General features: G+C 41.8%; 1 protein-coding gene across 13 annotated transcripts in view; it reads left to right on the top strand.

Annotated features, from left to right (window-relative positions):
* The first annotated feature begins 1,247 nt into the window (after positions 1 to 1,247).
* The window catches only part of esrrb (estrogen-related receptor beta), a 49,860-nt gene continuing 32,160 nt past the window's right edge, over positions 1,248 to 18,947 (top strand). Inside the window, exons 1-3 of one of the 13 annotated variants that reach the window (XM_085768416.1) lie at positions 4,736 to 4,763; positions 8,639 to 8,675; positions 12,523 to 12,591. In XM_085768416.1, the coding sequence (XP_085624542.1) occupies positions 4,751 to 4,763; positions 8,639 to 8,675; positions 12,523 to 12,591 (119 nt within the window). In that variant the 5' untranslated portion in view covers positions 4,736 to 4,750. Of the gene's footprint in view, positions 1,317 to 4,550; positions 4,769 to 6,908; positions 7,003 to 8,035; positions 8,676 to 12,522; positions 12,592 to 13,028; positions 13,703 to 18,947 lie in introns of those variants that run through there. The other 12 variants (XM_085768422.1, XM_085768423.1, XM_085768426.1 and 9 more) reach the window with 12 other exon arrangements.

Raw genomic sequence — 18,947 nt, 5'->3', positions numbered from 1 at the left:
ATCTCTGCGTCACCTACGGCATGTTTTTCCTTGATTGCATTACGCTTACAGTTATCATCCCCTCATTAGTGGTTTTAATTTCTTATTTTACACAAGGAATTCCACACAGTCACATAAGTGCACGTTTTATGGCATGAGCACAAGTAATCAATTAAAAAAAAGCGAAGTGTCGGTTGTTTTGGTTTTATTTTTTAGGGAGGATAAAATCTGGCGAATGAAGATTAGCTATGAAGTTTAACGTGGGAAACCTTTGTACTAGCCTCTCCATTGTGGGAAAAGGGCATTGATAGGAAGGCAGATAGAGCTGATCAATAGGAAGTGCAGTTTTCTCCCCAGGCCTTCTTCCATATCTCTCTCTTGTTTGTGTTTTGAAGGGGTCGGGGGTAGGGTCTGGTAAAGTGGTGGCGTGGGCGGGCTTCTGCCCCTTTATCAATCAGGATTTTAATTACACACGTCTAGGGCGACAGCTAGATTAGAAACCAATCGACGCTATCGGCCACAAAATCTAATTACTGTTTATTGACAGATAAGGGCAGGCCCCCTTCACTTTTCCAAATAAGATAAACCTCCCCCCTCGTACACAATGAAGAGCAGCTCATACTGTCCATGAAAGACTCTATGATAAGTAAACCCCCGCCAGAGAATTCCTCTATGCTTATGGAGAGACAGTACCTCTATGGACTTCTCTGTTGTAGCTGACACAGGATCAGTGGGAGTCAGTCACATTTCACATCTTCTCATAACTGTATGAGCTTTGTAATAGTAGAAGCTTTTTGTTTATGCAGTACTTAGTAGGACTTCTTTCCCCCTAATGCTCACTCAGGGAAATTTTAGAGCCCATCTCTGTAACCTTTAACCTCATGTTTCATAAAGTCTAGTTACTCCCTTTCTTGTTAGTTACTCATAAATCAGTGGGCTCTTAATGATGAGTAATGAGTGACCCTTACCCCCGCTGAGTGCACACAGGTGAACCATCCCGTCTCCTGTTGACACACATCTCCCCAGAGGACGGTCCATCCTCGCAGAGCTCCATGTCCTCTCTCTCAGCTCCAACCTGCCCCTCCACGCCGTCACCGCGCCGTGCACTTTGCCTTTAAAGCCGAGAATCTGCCTCAGGTAAATATGGAGTAAATGATTGGATTATTGTTCTTTCATTTGGCTGTGTAGTAATGGCTGGATTATAAACATTGCAGAGTATAGATTTCCTGTCAGATCCTATGAATCAGACATCCTTATCTCATTTCCAGACTGCCGCTCCACCCAGCGCTGCCATCTCCCAGCCAGCCAGTCTGTGAGAGCATGGGGAAGCCATAGATGTGCGTATATACACACACACACACACACACACACACACAAACACACACACACACACACACACACACACACACACACACACATGCAGACACAAACATAAACAGACAGAAAAACCAGACAAGCACACCCAGTTACAGATACACACACACACGAGTTAGAGAGAGAGGGAGAGGGAGACAGAGAGACTGTTGTCACCCAGCGCAGCACAGCCACTCCAAAGTCCATTCGAAGATTTCAAAAACCACTTAGGCCTCCTGTCCATATTTGTTAAGCAAGTAAATCTAAGGGCTATGGCGCACTGAATTCAAAGAGAGAGCAGAGACAGCACTGCAGCGAGCATGAGAGAGGGGGAAAGGGAGAAAGATGTCTCCTAAATGAAATTTAGGTGAGGGTGGGATGGAGGGTGGCTGACAGCAGGTGGAGGGAGAGAGGCTTCAGACCCTTTGATCTGGATCTATTGCACAAAGAAAAATGTTTGGGTTTGAATTATGCAGCATTTTTGACCAGGACGGGAGATTGATGCCTGGTTCCTCTGATGCTTGGACATCACATCAGTAGTTGTGTTTGATATGTTTTATGTTTTTACTGCTCTGCCTGCCTCTCTGCCTCTTCACTAAATTTCTTTTCACTGGATTACCAACACTGTAATTGGGTTAGGGAGCTGTGTAGACCAGAAACCGCTGCACAAACATGCTTTTGTTGGAATTCATCAAAACTCAGTGCACAACTGTGGAAAGTCAACAAAACAACATGCTCAACCGTTACGTCAAGGGTTTGTGTGCTTCATTTATTCCACAGTTAAAAACAACACACAAAAATATGAATCTGTGTGCGATTTTAAATTCTTTCTTAATCAAATGTCCAGCGGGTCATTTTCCCATTGGGGCTCAACAAAGCAGAAAGGAAAGAAAGAATTTTACTCTTACGGTCCAAAGTGATGTTTACAATTATCATAATTCGTATGATATTGACATTCAAAAAAACTCATGAAATGACATTTGGTAGGGATAATCAGATGATTTTAACTTTCGAATCTATATATATAAACTATAAATATGTTTGTTGTGGATCGTACAGCAGCAGCACAGACAAGTGAATGTCACACACCAGAATCAGTTCAGATCTATTTGACCTAAAACTGCATCTAATGGTGATTTTCTTCATCAATTATACAATTGTTTTTTCAAGTGACCGATCATTTGTCTATAAAATAGTCTGTCAAAATGTCCTGTCCCCCAATCTGACGTCTTCATATTTCTTGTTCTGCCTGCCCAGCAGTGAGATATTTGGTTAACAATGATTTAAAACTGAAATTCTCTCATTTGATGAGCCACAACTCTGAAATGTTTGGCACAAATGACTTAATTATCAAAATAGCTGATCCATTCTCACCAGATCAATGATTAATTAACTGATTGTTTCAGTTGATTTGAAATGCATTATGTATTATGAGTGTAAAACTGCAACAAACTTCTGTGACTTCACAGAACAGCTCTCCTGCTGCTTATTAGTACTCATGCTTCCAGGTAGTATCTCGGTGACATTACATTTTTCAGCCTTACATCTCATGGCTCCTATACTTTTACAAGAGGACGGTTTATGTGAGCAAATAAAAATTCACAGGTGAATTTTTAAACTGAGTGATATTCTCCTCTGGTTCGTGGTCTGGATAAGCTTTCTGTGGGTTGTTGAGAGCCGCTCACTGGTAGTTAATACACCTAACAGAGGGAACTGCTGTTGTCATTCCTTAGTGCAGAAGCGCCGTGCCATTACATTTATAGATTTTCCCTTTGATGGGATAATTTGGTCTTTATATCTCTCACAAATGAAGTGATCCTCAGTGCTCCTTGCGCAGCTCAATGTGCAGGTCCCATTTTCAAATACAGTTAATTGCATTCGAAAAGAATCAATGATACTCTCACGGTGACAATATCATTCTTTTAATGTCACTTAATTTCCTCAGTGAAATGATTACATCAATAGCCTGGAACCCATTTCTATCTTTCAGCATGAATTAATCTATTAAGGACAATAATTACACGTTTGTAATGGATAGGTTTTTGTGCTCAGGAGTAAATGCAGTCGAGTCTCCATTGTGCGCCTGGTTGTTGGCACTGTCCTGACTGTCATTCATTCAGTTTATGAATTACACTATCACCCTGAGAAAATAAATAAATAAAGGAAGCTCTACTGCAGCTCCTTGGTGGCCTTGTTGTGAGATAGCCCTCCCTCTAGTGGAGATGATAGAGTTGGTTACTGCTGTCAGCTGCCTGTGCTCTGGTCCACAGCTGAGGCAGTCACTCAATGATGGCCCATCTGAAATGTGTGGAAGAAAACCTCCCACGAAACAGGACAGAGCAGAGCACATATCAACTAATCAAAAATACTTCATGTCACATAATGAATCTGACAACATACATCGAAGGGGCAGATGTGCTGCTGGGAAAATTGTTTTTATTTTTTATCTTTTGCATGATGTTCGTATGTGCTGTTTTACCATAAGTCTAACACTGGATCTGAGGACCACCAGAGTTGGAGACCTACTATGGGGTTCATGAGCAAATTTCATATTTCACTATTATTTAGATAAAACTGTGCACTGTTTCAGTTTTTCTTTAACGTGATGGTCTTAACAATATTTCACAGACAACCACATTCATTAGACATTATTTTAATAGCCTACAGATTAAAATCTCCGAAAAATTGAGTTGGTGAAGTTTGGGAGCACCTGGGTTACGTGATACAATGGCTGATCTCTGCAACAGACGCAACGCTGCTATCGTCCCGTTTATTTATTCATCAACAGTGCAAACCAACCGACTGCCGTGGTGTTCAACCTTTTGCACGTCTGCTGTCACTTGCCCTTTTCTCAGGTGCAAATGTACCCAACACACCCTGGGGTTGATGAGGGCAGAGAGCTGCAAAATACCCCCCCCCCCCCCCCCCCCCAAAGAAAAACAAACTAAAAACATTAGAAGAAGGGACATGCTGCCAAAAAAATGATACTGAGTTTCCTTACCAATTTGGGTCACAACAGGAATACACGGAGCACTGAAATAAAATAATAAAGTCAAATAATTAAAAAACAACAACACAGTCAAAATTCAGTGATATTTAACATTTAACATACGCCGTCAAATTAAAAAATGGCAGCACAAGTCTGGAGACAACCTGGCTGAACGGTGTTTGTCCCTCGTAGCAGACTTTTCCCTTTGAAGCCCAGTTGACCCCGCTCACCCGGCGCTGCTGCCGGTGGAGGTGTTTGGTTTAGGCACAGGGTGCGCGCCGGAGGAGGAGTTGATAGTGAGGCTGCGGTGTGTGTCAGTTAAGCGGCGCGCTCAGACACACAGAGCCACACTAGCACCACCACCACCACCACCACCACCACCTGGAGACTCCACTTCCACAGAGCGCTGTGCTCAGCCGGGGATGTGACATGACTTGTCCGAGTAAGGTACACCGTGCACTCACCGGCAGCCGTAGTTTCTCTTCTCGTTACACACTCCAGACGTGGTAGCTACTTTTGTTTTTTCCCCTGCTCTGTGTTCTTCCTTTTCTTTCAATTTGAAGGTTTTTGAAGATTTTTATCCTGTTTTTAAAGTTAACTGAGACGCACCTGTAGCTGTACTGTAAATTACATCAATGCGCGCGCGGTTTAGCACTAATTGAGGCATGAGCAGTGCACGCGGACCTGCAACACTGTAGGCTACTTATTCCTCTGGGAATGGTGACTGAGAGTTACGTTATCGATTTGACCATTATGCATGAAAAGGTTAAATATAAGTCTGAGGCCTGTGTCGACTGTTTATTATCAGAGAAATTCCGAGTCACATCTGTTTAATGCAGACATTTACTTATTAAATTATTACTATATTACTTACTTACTTATTTACTTATTTATTCTCTGTTTTCTTTCTTACTTTTCAAAGTACATTTTTAAGGATGTCAGGCTGAGAGCTCTTGTGCTCTTTCACCCAGGACAACCTTGTTCACATGGCCAGACTTTCACTTACATTTAGCTGAGAATGAACTTGTCAGTAAGAGCTGATTAAAACAACATTATCTGTATTAAACCATCAGAGAACCCAGGTTTCATGTTGCTCAACTGTCACAGTGTTAGTTAAATGTCAGTCCCATATAAAGTGGAATACCCAGGTTGACATTATGTGTCTTTAGTTGTTTAAATCTGCTGTCTGATTGGTGGAGTCATTCTTCTTTTATGACAGCATCAGATGTCATTTTAATCAGCCGTACACACAACAACAGTCAACTACTTAAAGTGACTGTACTTTGCTTAAGTCACTTAAAACAACTGTTTCATTCTTTTGACAAGCTAATTTATAATGGAGTGTTTCCTAATTGCATCACTACACATACAATACATTTAAACACTCATGCACATATGTGCTATATAGAGTGAATAAATACATACAAATTTGTTTGATGCCATAAAAAACCTGATCCCATTCATTACAACAAATATTAAAGTAATTAGCTATATGTTGTACTAGATAGATCATTACAGACTTTTATTCTGGTAACTTTGTCGTGCCACCTGTGATGGAGTGTTTACCCAGCGCAGCTCTATTCTTTATTTGTATCAGATCCTTTCCTGTCAAATCAGCTGTCATACGGCGTGATTTTTTTCATAACAGAGCTGATAAGAAGCAACGATAGCAGCAGCAGGGCTTTCATAGCTCACACTGCGTGACAAAAGTCTGCGTGGTGTCAGTCGAAAAGCCTTGGGAGGCCAAAGGAAAATATGCAGAAATGTAATATATCAAATGGAAGCAGTTATCAACATGAAAAAAAGTACACAGGCTAGATAGGAGGGTAATTCAGTGTGTCACGAGAGAGTATCACCTCTTGTGATCCTTTGTCTGGTTTTAACGATCAGCTGTTATGATGTGAGTGACTCATTTGTCACCAAATGAGGAATTTAAGGTTAAAGGTTTCTGCGTCTACAAAGACACAGACTGTTCTGTAACAACTTGAATAACTAGCTACATATCTGAATCTTTAATTGTATTGGAATTAATTTACAAGTGTCTGTATTGAATACCAACATACAGTTAAATTTGTGTCTTGTTTGTTCCCTGTGAATTTTTTTTGTAATCGTTTTGTTTTGTATTTCATGTAGTGTTGTTTTATAAGTGAGAACCTTGTTTGATAGTTGATTTTATTCCTCTCATAGGAATTCAACTGACAGGTGTTTGAGTTGGCATCAATCTTAATTGGATTTTCATTTATTTAGTCATTTGTGTTTGTCACAAAAAAGAGACCAGATGCTGTGTGATCTGTGCCACTGTGGAGGCACTATTGCTGCACATCAATAGGCCTGTGATGATCAATAGGGATTGCGTGATGTTTTTGCATTGATTATAGAAACGTGAGCCGATGAATGGAACCAGATTCCTCTCCGGGGGGTTTTGCTGCTCCTGTTCAGCAGAGAAAAGCTGGAGAGCAGCAGAGCGACCTATAACACACCTTTCTGCATGACTCTGCTGGTAGACCTCCACTCCTCCTCACTCACTCGTATTTTTTTTTTTACTGAAGTAGCCGAGGAGGACCGTTGTCGAGGCACCTCGTGAGTTTCTGAGAAGTGGTTCAAGCTGCTGTTTCTTTCTGCTTGACTCAGCCAAGTGTCAGCCATTGTCGGACTGCTCATTTCTCCAATAAGATGCCATGGTAAGCTCTGTTCTTATAATGTGGGGATACAGTAACATGGAGACCCTCACTGACTGTGAAATGGTATCTGCATTCTCGGCATTCTTACTGAGCTTGATCAACAGTGAAACACAGGCGGTTCTAAAGCTGGGGTTAGAGAAGACAGAGCTGGATTTTCCGCTGCTTTAGAAGCTGATGGGCTTCCAGAATATGAGTTATGGCTTGAGATCATCTCTCACAGGTGGTGAAAGGTTCACAATGGTCCCTCACATGTAGCACCCGCAAATGGAGCTAGTGGCACAGCTCAATAAATACATTTACTGTCCTTAGTGGTTTGAAAGCTATTGGTTTTTGAAAGTGAAGTGCTGCAGATGCACTAGACGGCTTGCAGGAACTTCTATAGTGTGGCTTAGGCTGGTGTCAGATTTTACTTTACGGTGTGGTTTGTAAGAGCAGAGGCTTCATTTTGATCATTTAAATTGCATATAGTTCACAGGAAGTTTTTTTTTTAATTTTCAGAGAGTGAAGTTGTGAGATGTCAGCTGCTTGGTAAAGTTTTCTGTTGTGTGAAGTGAAATTGCTCTGGCTTTCCTGAGGCTTCTTTGAAATCATTGCAAAAATACAAAAAATACAGAAACTGCAAGAAAGTGCATTTATTTGTAAAAGCAAAAAATGTAAATTGAGAAAACAATTTGGTTGGAATATGAAATGCAAAATGTATTCCATTTTCCATGCAATTATTTTAGCTTTTCTTATTATTTAATAAATAGTCATCACAGACTCTGACTCAGTCCCCTTCCTCCATTCATCCTCTGCATTTATTCCTGAAGATTTTCTCAACTCTTTATTTGACAGAGATGGAAACTTTGTGCGTTGACTGTTCACCTAGTTGCATCTCTGTTGTTCATGAGATAGGTTGTTTTGTCTATGTGTGGTGGTGTGTGTGCATGTGTGCGTTCTGCATAGCGGAGTGTGTGAGTGAGCGCTTGGATCCCTCCTCCCCGGTGCTCCGCCGGCCCCTCTGTCGCTTTAAGTCCTGCCCCTCGGAGCCAGCCAACAGCAGCTGTTCCATATTCATCAAGCCCTTGAGTCTTAAAGAGCCCTATCCCGACCATGGAAAGAGTCATTCCTCTTGCTCGCGCTCTCATGCTCTCTCCATCTTAGCGCTCATCCCGCTGCTGCCTGCGCTTCTCGCTCACTCTCTCTTTCTCTCTCTCTCTCTCTCCCCCCTCTCTCTCTCTCTCACACCCCCTTTACCTCTCTGTCTGTCTGTCCCTCCCCCCTTCACTCTCTCACTCTCTCTCCCTCACTCTCCCTCTGTCATACACGCACATTCACTTACATACACTCAGACACACACTCTCTATCTCTCCCCCACACACACACACACATACACACACATACATATATATATATATACATAAACACACACATACACAACACACATGCTCACGCACACACGCGCCCACTCAATCCATCAGAGTCCAACATACCTGTGCAGGCTGGGGGTGCGGTGCTGGTGCTGGAGGGGCTTGTGGCCAGCGTTGTCTCTGAGGGTGCTCTGCTGTCATTTAGGAAAGAAGCCGCTCTCAATTGTTTTCTCTTTCCTCTTCCTCTCATTCCTGGAATGCTAAAACTGGACTGATGGACATTTCAGAACTTTGTCTTCCAGACCCTCTCAGCTATCATAACCAGTAGGTGCACCTCGTTTCCTTCTTTCCTTCTTTTACTTGTCCTCCTAACCCCTCTGTTGTGATGCAGTTTTATTCCTTTCCTACCCTTTCTTTTTCATTTCTTTTTCCCCATCATCCTTTCCCCCCCTCACCTGCTCCCTTTAACAGTACCTGTACTTATGTCTCTTCTACTAGTCTAGACACTGAACTTTTTTCCTGTTTTAGCAGTGATGTTCTTTTCCTTTTCTCCCTTCTTCTCCCACTTCCTCCCACTCTTAAACACACTTTCTCCTGAATATTGTTTTAAGGGCTTTTAGATCACGTAGGCGCTGACAGTGTAGAGCAACAGGGCAGGTGCAACTGTGTACGTGTGTGTATAATATGTGTGTAGATTTATTGTGTGAACACACCATGTCTGCCGGTCTTTACAAATTTAATTCAAACTGTAGCATGGCTGATTGATTTAGCTTCCCCCTTTGCAAAGTGTGTATTTTTTTTCTTGAAGAATTTTGGGTGCCTGTCCACTTGGGTTAGGAGCTTGTTTGCTGATGGCTTTGTTCCTGGATCGGGCCACCCAGGGAGAATGAGAATAATATTTTAAGCAGATGAGATTAACATGAATCCACGGAATTGGAGAGGATAAATTACACACTGTAATATTTGCAGCCAGGGAAAGACAAATAAAAGGACCCTGTAACCTCAGTGAGCTGCAGGTCTGTCCCAGCCAGCGGCACGCCAGGCAAGCTGCTGTGGCTGCTGGGACAGTCTGAGCTTACACAATATTACAACTTAGCAAATCCACCGATACCTTAGTTTGGACGCAAAATAAATTGTATTAAGTTGAGGGAAATATTCAATTTTTGTTTTATGTTTTATTGGAAAAGGGTTTTTGGACAATTTTAATGTATTTACTGCACACAACACATTTTATAATATGTAAAAAAAATCCAGAGTAAAACATTAGGCTTATTCAAAGATTTGTTGCAATGTGTAGATCATTTTAATACCTGTCTTTAATATATTCATGATATATTAGTGATAAAGTCCTATATATATGCAGAGATTGTGATTTGTAGAAAACCAGTCAGGTGTTTAAAGACATTTCCGTCTCTCATTGCATTGAGACAATTTTATTTTTCCACTGCAGTGTTTGTTGAGAAATGTCTATAAAATAGTTTCAATTGACACTCTGCGTACTTACACACGCCAAATCGTGTGTTGCAAAATGAGCTTTTCATGTACTTCCTATTCTTCAGTTTCAGCATATTTAAACAGTTCAGTTTTAAAACATTTATTCAATTTTAAAGCAATACAGGCAATGAAAATCCTCAAGAGAAAATCACTCAGTGAAAAGCTAGGGTGCTGAGTTCTGTCGGTGTTTATTGCTTGACTGCACCAATTTGTTGACAAAACTTTGTAAAACTTCTAAACATATTTATGTCTTTGACATACAGTATATGTAATATTTTTTAGTACGATGGATTATGCAAGTTCACTTTTCTGTCAGGTACACCTTGATACAAAATTACACATACAGCAGGAAGTGTGTGTTTCTGTAATATGTCAGATATTAGAAGTTGCAGTGTGTTTGTATTTTCACTGTAGTATATTTCTAAATTGTCAACAAAGACAACAAATATTTTGTTTGTAAGCAGGCCTTTCACACCTCTCCAGTCTCTCATGTAAATTAAACATATGAATATGTGGTTATTGTTAGTTTTGAGCAGACATTCAGCTTTTTCATTTTTATATCATTTCCCTACAAATGCAGTTTCCATCAGATATAGAATCATGTTCTTTGCAACCAGGAGAAACATTATTTGAACCTTTGACATGTTCATCTGTGTTGCAAATTATTTGCTTCAATCATTTAAAAAAAAAAAATTCAGTTGATGTTTTCTCTCTTTAGGTAATCTGACAAATTAAAAAAATATATTATTTTGACACCTACATATTAAAGATATAATATTCACCAGTCACTTAATTGATCAAATATGAATTAATAAATTCCTAAATGTGTAGATGTCAATTTCTTATTGATGTTGTTAAATGCTTATTCAGATATATGTGATGTGTTTTTCTTTCTTTTTTGCAAGAGCAATATTATTATAGGTTTAGTGCACTTCCTTTTCACTTATTTGGGATTTGTAAAAAAAATAAAAGGAAATTCTAATTAATATGTTGTATTTTTGTGTCATGTATTCATAACATTGGGAACATGCAGCATTCAGAATAACAGCACAAAAAGAGCATTTACTCTTTCAAAGCTGAGATGTGAACAGGTGTCTTATGTATTAGTAAGTTGAGTCATTTACTGTACGTGTGTTAAGTGTTTAAGCAGTGTGTTAGGTCTAATAGCTTTTTTGATTAAATGTTTGTCTAACAATATATTTTAACCTCCTAACCTAAATTTGTCATAACAACTTGTGTAGAAATGTTCATAAATGAGTGTTTTCCTGATTTCGTGTCCACTCATTCACACAGCCAGCTATCTGTGGGATCCCTCCAGCACTGGCTTGACTGTGCTGTTAATTTTGGTTCAGCAGTGGCTCTTTTGCTAATTGTACAGCGGTATTTGCAGCCCCTCACTGAGGGCTGGATGTGGCCGTGATGCTTGGTTGAGAGGATTATGAGGATTGTATGTGCTCCATGTAATTAGCGCAGCACTGTTGTGGAATCGTTGTATTATACACTCTATAGATTGACCTGAGGGCATCGCCACTGCCTGGGAATTAGATTGAAGCAGAGTTTTATTCTCAGAATAGAGACACACACTGCTCTTGTCTCTGTGCAGACTGGCAGTTTTTAAATCTGTGAGTGCATGGTCATGACGAAATATCGATATTTTTTTTACTGGTTTTACTGGAACTGTATTTGCTCAAAATTGGTTTCTTTCATTACCGTTTATAAGTGCCCCGTTACACTGCAGCTCTTCTTAAGTTTTGCTTGACTTGCTTAATGCTAAATACCTCTTGGCTCGTGCAGTGAGACAAGTCATTTGCTGTATGAGTCTGACAGGCTTATTGTTGATCTTGTGTTGCAGTGGCTGTTCGTGCCACTCAGAAGTCAGCCAGTGCTGAAGACTGTCAGTTTAAATTCCTCGGTGCTTGCTTGAAAAACCCACACTCAGTCTGAGCCCCGGCAGTGAATTGAGATGTGACTTCTCTCTTCTTCTAAATGTTCCATCAACACCCTTGCTTTCCTTAAGCCCTGGCAGAGCCACTGCTATAAACTAACTAGACTATCCAATTTCCCCTCATGAAATAAGAGCTTTTTAATGTATTTTTTAGAGGAGCAGAAAGAAGTTAGCACACAATGATGAATTAGATTTCAATTTATTTGACTTCATTCCCAGCTTGCTGCATTAGAGCCTGCAAACACCCATCTCCAGCAGTTCGTCCGCTTGATTCTTATTAGGTTTCAGAAAACAAGGCGAGGGAATTGCATTAGTGTATCTTAAGTTAAAAGCTCTTTGCTCTTTGACCAAGTGTTTCATTGTTATTGGGTTAATCAGATTTTTGCTGTCTTCATGGAGATGCTATCGCAGGCTAGAGGCAGTGGTGGGTAACCAAAGCAGCCGTGCACAGGCACTATCCAGATGGGATCAGTTTACGGTAATTTGGTTTCAGAATACATTACCAGAAGAGGCTCCTGACCGAGAATGGCCAACCCGTTATGAGGCAGAGGCTGCTGGCCTCTGGAGCTGCAGTGTCCACTGTCCAGCCCAGATGACCAGCCAACCCACCTGTCCCACTCGTTTCCCAGAGCTTTTAGGAGGCGTTGGGATGTGTGCCTTTTTAAAGAGAACCTAATGTTTTTAAATTAAATCTGTCACCCAATTCTAAATACCTCTTCCTTGTACCAACAGGGCTTTGTTGTCCAATTCATTAGAGAGATTCCTGAGTCCACTGGCCACGCTGGAGCCCTCTCATTTCTGGTATCTAGTATCATTACTTTCACTGTAAATATGTCACTCAGCTCAGGCTGAGAGGGGGGAGGGTGGAGCATGTTGTCCCTCTCCAGGCCAAATGGGGATGCAGAGTATATTGACACTCTTTGGATGTTCACTATTCTGTAGTTTCAGAGGTATCCAGGTTCATTCTTGTTAGCACTCAGGCTGTCTTTTAGCTGAGCTGCCACATTAAACCCCACTCCTGGGTGAATTATTCCCCAGATAATTAATTGGGAATCAAGAAGAGAAAAGCATCTCATATGCACACTTGTTGTTTTATAATCTGGTGGATTATTTTTTTTATTAAATTATTAATTTGTGATAAAAAACCCCCCCAGTTATATTGTATTACTGTTAACGTAACCTGATAACGGACATTGCATAAATCTCATTATAGAGATTAAATTTGAATTTTTTTTACATTATTGGCCAATTTTGGAGGATTTTCCTGTTATTGTAACGCAGTGTCTCTTGAGGCTCCAATTGATGTTTGGCATTTACACCTCTCAGTGATTAGCTACCATGCCTCTTTGGCTATTTCACAACATCCAGCCGCGCAGAAACCACGAGCCGTCACCGCATGCGTCCCTCCTGATTTCTCGTCCATGGTAACCTTGGACACCTCCACCGCAGTGTGAGAATCTGTTTAAAAATAACCAGGTCCATTAGTCTAGAAGGATAATGCTAGCCTACGTGGGCTCTCATGCCCTTGTGGCAGCAGAGTGCTATCACTGACACGGTGCGTCAGCACTTCTTCCTGTTGCTCCACATTGAAGGGCTCCTCTTCATTTACACACACATGCATTCATGCACGTATGCGCATACACACACATACCATACAACACAGAAGTTGAGAAAAGTAACTGAGTCAAGAAAAGAGCTGTTAAATGGGTAATGCTCTTGACAAAATACCGTAAACTGCAGTAGAGTGGTAAATTAGATACAAGAAGACATCACACTCACAGCACTGAAAGTAAAGTCGACTGAAGTTTCATACAGTTGTGCCAGTTAGTATTTTTGTGACATCTTCCCTAACTCAAAACAAAGCTGCCGCCTCTTTGAAGCAAATTCTAGTTCCATTAATTCACACTTAGAGGTAAGAAAATGTGATGTAAGGTGGGTAACTATATGGGTGTTTATCAGTGAAGGCTATTGGTATTGAACGGCCAGTTGTTTGAAGGTTATGTTTCGGAGCAGTAATTGAAATGCAAAATAACATTAGGATCGATGGTTAGCTTTGTTTATTTATGAAATCAATATTGAAACCGTCCATCACTGTGGCAGCTCTGATTCCCACTGACAGCTTCACCAAGTCTTCTCTGCATGGCCTGGGTGTGCCTTGCACTCATTACAGCTTTTAGACCAAGCACTTTTTTTAAATCATCACTCTGTTTGTGAAGCTGTGATCAAATGTTTCAGGCTCATACAGTCAGTTGTTTTGAAATAAAGCTGTTGGACATGGCATCATCAACTTTGGAGCACTGTTAAATTAAAAAGGGTGATGCAGTTTGTACACTTAGCAGCGTGTGTGACAGGGTGTGTCAGACAGACAGACAGAGAGAGTACTACTATTGCTCATCCCTGAACTGCCCAGGGGAAGTAGATGTAACCAATAACCAGCCATTAACATAGTGGTGTGAAAAGAGCCAGCATCATAGGCCTAGTTTCTCTCCACTATAGACAGAATGTATTGGCGTATTTGACTTCCCTTTACCCATCTTACATTTGCATAGCTCGTATTACAGAAGTAACAAAAAATCTGTCATTTTAAATTTTTACACGAGTCAAACACTAAATTATGTGCTTGAAATCCTTTTTCTAAAAATTAGAACTGCATGGTCTTTAAATTAAATATGATTAGTAAAGATTTGGCAGTGTGAAGATATAATTAATCAGTCCTGCAAAGGTCTCTGAATTTCCTTAATAAAAGGATTAGCAGTGCTCATTAAAACACTGTATTATTACTTTTACACTGATTTTTTTTTTCTTGAAACTTTTTGTGACGATTTTGTAAGTTTAAATCAGGATCTGTGGTTTCCGCTGCAAATATGAAAGTGTAGTGACGATGAAATAACAATGCTCAGGCTTCATTACAAAAAAAAAGTTCATCAGAGACAAACTTTTATTTGCCTCATGTCTCATAAAACTTCCATCAGACATCAGAGCCTATAATCTCTACAAAAAAATCTGGCTGTTAACTGGCAGATTTGTTATAAAAGAGAGAAAGAGAGAGAGACGGTGTGTGTCTGTGTGTGTGTACATGTGTCACCCTCCTGCTTGCTTCCCTTCTTTCAAATTTTACAACTTTGTGCTTATGTGTGTATTTGGCCTGTTGGTCACATTAAAAGGCCTCCTTATGAGACCAGACCACCCTCACAGCACTAAGTGTGATCGAATTATCACATTGAGTGGCTGATTGTTGAACCTGCCACTTGGAGAGCTCCACCTTCCTCCCAGTGCATCCAGTCACACCAGACGTGGTGGAGACTGAAATGTGTGTTTAGATTGCCCCTCTGAAGGAGACACATTAATTCAGGAGATATCCCCAAAGTTTAATTATTCCTGAATGGTGTGGTGGTGGTGGATACTACCGTATAAATCAGTTAGGCCCACCCGCCTTTTTATTACCAGCACTATTTATGGGGAATGTGTGGCAGCTGGTAGAGATGAGCCTGTAAAAAGATAGAGGCTATTGCCATGACTATGTCAGACATAGTCATAGCAATAGTGTTTTCAGCAACATCAATTCATTTTGGAGCAGTTTGAATCGTGTGCTTACAGTAAAATAACATTGAATATGAAGAAGAAATCGAGTTGAATTTTTAACTTGATCATGTTGCATCATGCACGTTGTTTTAAACTTACCGATGTGTCGTGATTACACGCTGACTGTGAGCCTGTGCAAATATTGACACATCTGATTGCGTTTGAATTATCCAGGACACCTGATAAACCTGCTAATTTTGGCCTGTTAAATTAGCCTTTTATATTTGTGCATGCGCGCGCATGTGCTTGCATGTGTGTGTTTGTCTGTTTATATTTGGCTCTTCCTCTGATGAAGAGGATAATTTATGAAGGCAGGGTGGGCTCTTTGTTTTAAGCAGGTAGAGTTCCCTCCTAAACAAGAACAGCCTATCAGAGGAAGATTAATGAAGTAATTTCATGCATGGCTTTATGTCCCCGTCCCCCTGTACGCACAGTCACTGTGTCTAAACCTGTGATTTACACTGGACTGTGTTAAATAGCCTTAACCCTTTATAATAATATTTCTCTCTGTTTGTGATACACACACGTGCATACATTGCAAAAAAGATGCCACACAACCAGGAGTATCCTCCACCCTCCTGGATCTCTCTTCTCTGACAGTTTGTCCCACAAATATCTAGACAGTGGACAGCGGTGCATGACTTCTACTCATATTTAATTTCTTTTTTTTCCTCAAGTTTCCATCATTCATATTTTATAATCCCCCCCTCTTTATTTTACATAAGGAACCCTACTGAGAGTACGTGAGAGGTGTGCTGTGGTTGATATCTGCTGGCTTTCCACATAATTTATGGCAGTTAAACAAAACCTAGCCTCAAAAAGCTTTTGTAACACAACACTGAGTTTTTATAAATTATTCCTACGGCATCAGTCTGGACAGGTCACTTAATATTTAAGTGCAAATTGCTAAAGGTTTTCCCTAGAATTCAAACCACTTTTTACAGGATTTAACTTGATATTTATTATCTGCAGGAACGGACAATTTTTAAAATCTTAAATATGTAAATTCAAGGGAGATTATAAATGTGAAAAAGTAAAATATCATGATACACAGTGACAAGTCTATGAAGATTAATCAACGATGCTTTACAAAATACATAAAGTGACTCATTGTGCTGTTATACTCAGTGCTTGAAGCGTTTTCAGTTCCACAAGTTAAACCAGAATAGACAACACACACTGACTTTGTCTTTTACCAACATGTACACACACTCGGTCTAAAGTAAAACCGAGAACACTTTAGAGTTAAAACCACTGAGGTAAAGGATAGATCCACCTGTGCTCTGGTATCAAGAGGATGTACGTACAGTGATGTTGGTGCCAGTGTATCAGTAACCTATCACAGAACACCAGGTTGCGTTTGATGCCGTTACACAGACAGTGTTAGACTTTTCTTACACACAGCGTCCCCAGTCAGAAATAGTTTCTGCTGGTTTCTGGACTATAATTACTTTTTCTAGATATGGCGAACCATTGTAAATTTTATGTTGTTAAATTATACCATGGCCTCGCCACATAATGGGTGTAATGGAAACTAATCTTTTCTAATGAAAAGGCAGAATTAGAAATTTGATCCCAAATGTATACGGCACACAGCAGCAGGCTAGACTTATCACTGAACTTCTTTTTTACATACAGTATGATGATGAGCTGTGCGTTTCTGCAGGGAGCTTCCCCACTGGGTCTGTTGTTAACCCTCTGCGTGCAGCGGCGGCGAGTCTAGACAAGCGGCACACTCTCTCACATCCCCAGCTGGCAGAAGCTCCATCGTGAGCCATTTGTCTCCTTCTAAACATCCTGAACTCAGCCCCTTGTACGAACTAGAGCTGCCCAGTGCGGCCCAGACAGTTTACGTCAGACAAACGGCAGCGCCTGTATCACAAGAGGCCCTCTCTTTCCTGCCAGCAGCATCTCCAGAACAGGAAGGAGCGGGAGGAGGGGGAGGAGGACGGGGGGGTTGAGGATCAATAGATGTGATCTGCTTCTTGGCCAGTGCTATCTGGTGGTGCTGCTGGAGCATGGGGCTCATGTTGTTGTAGTGGAGTGAGCTCATGGCTTTATAAAGACAGTGACATCGCTGTGGAGCAGCTAAATATAATCCCCTGCTGGAGACTGAAAAACTTAATTGCCCCGGCCGCAGAGCAGCACGGTCCCCCCAAGTGGTAACCCTGTACGAGCCCCCAGCCTATGGGCTATTGATCCGGGGCCCTCGCTCTCCGTGGGCACAACGAGCATCACTCTCTCTCTCTCTTCCCCTCATGTATCGCTTACTTTCTCTTTTCCAGTTTTTTCGTCTCCTCAACTTCCCTTTTGTTTGCCTCCATAGACCTGCACATCATAAATCTCTGTCAGCTTCTCCTGAGTGTCTGGCATATCCGTTAATAAAGAGGCCCCTCCCCTCCCTTCAGGTCCCCCCCCCCCCCCCTCCCCTCTGCTCCCTCCTCTCTCTGCCAGAGCAGGACTAATGAATGAGAAACTCCAAAATTAGGGGCCTCTCCTTGTAGATTAGAATGGGTCCCTATGGAGCACCGGGCTTACCTCCAACCAAACCACAACCATCACCCCCCACCCCCCACCCCCTACCTGCACCCCATATTTCCATCTTTCATATTCTGTCTGCAACACAAACACACACTCAGACCTGGGAGCAAATAAGCACATGCAGGGATGGTTAAGACACACACACATACGTGCATTGCCCCCAAGTGTCTTCTGGCCCCTAATTCCCCTGATGGTCGTTAACCTGGAAATAGTTCGACACACAGGCGTCCTCCATATTTCGACTTAAGTGTGTTTTGGAATCTCTGTTCCCTCTCTTTCTCCCAAGGGCCGCCCCAACCTCTCCCTGGGCCCCCATCCTTTTTTCATTTACATTTTCCCCCGAGAGAACACACACCAAGCACCGTAGGTGGCAGACAAGCTACTGTGTTGTGTTCCTGTGGCTTTTGGTAGGGCTGTGCAGATTTTTCAGCATGCCCCCCCCCACCACCACCATCGCTCTCCCAAATCTGAGTCGGTGGCTGTGTGTCGGGGCGGTAAGAGGTGGCCGTGGCCCCTGGAGGAGGGGTCAGTGTGGCAGCTGCCGGTGGGTCCTGGCTGAGCCGGGCCGAGAGGAGGTCTGTCAGGAGCTAATTGAGTTTGTCCTACCAGCGCTGACTCTGGGGCCAGTGGCTTATCAGGCCACATCGCCTGGGGCTCTCCAGACAGATCTGCCCCTACTGGGGCATCTGATATCACCATCACCCTCCCTGCAGATGTCAACCCCACCTCCACCACCCAGCCCTTTCCCTTCCCACTTCCCCAGTCTGATCAGGTAGCAGGGATGTGACACTCGGGGATGAGGTTAGCAAATGTTATAAAATGGTGTTTTTGGCATCAGTTGGCCTTGAGAGTGAAAAGGACATCAGGAATTTACTCACTGTTGGAGTCGAGCCTCTAGCACAGGTTTGTGCTGAAAGCTTGTGATTTACACATGAAACAGGCAGAGAGAGAATGTAGTCGCCCGGGGAACAGAGGAGGACGTCCGTGTCCTCCTGAAGCAGGAAGCTCTCAGCAGGAATACTTACAAATTGGCT

Source organism: Trachurus japonicus, chromosome 22 (assembly GCF_045865225.1).
Source record: "Trachurus japonicus isolate A0001 chromosome 22, Traja_1.0".
NCBI lineage: Eukaryota > Metazoa > Chordata > Actinopteri > Carangiformes > Carangidae > Trachurus > Trachurus japonicus.
This window is presented reverse-complemented; position numbering and strand designations above follow the sequence as displayed.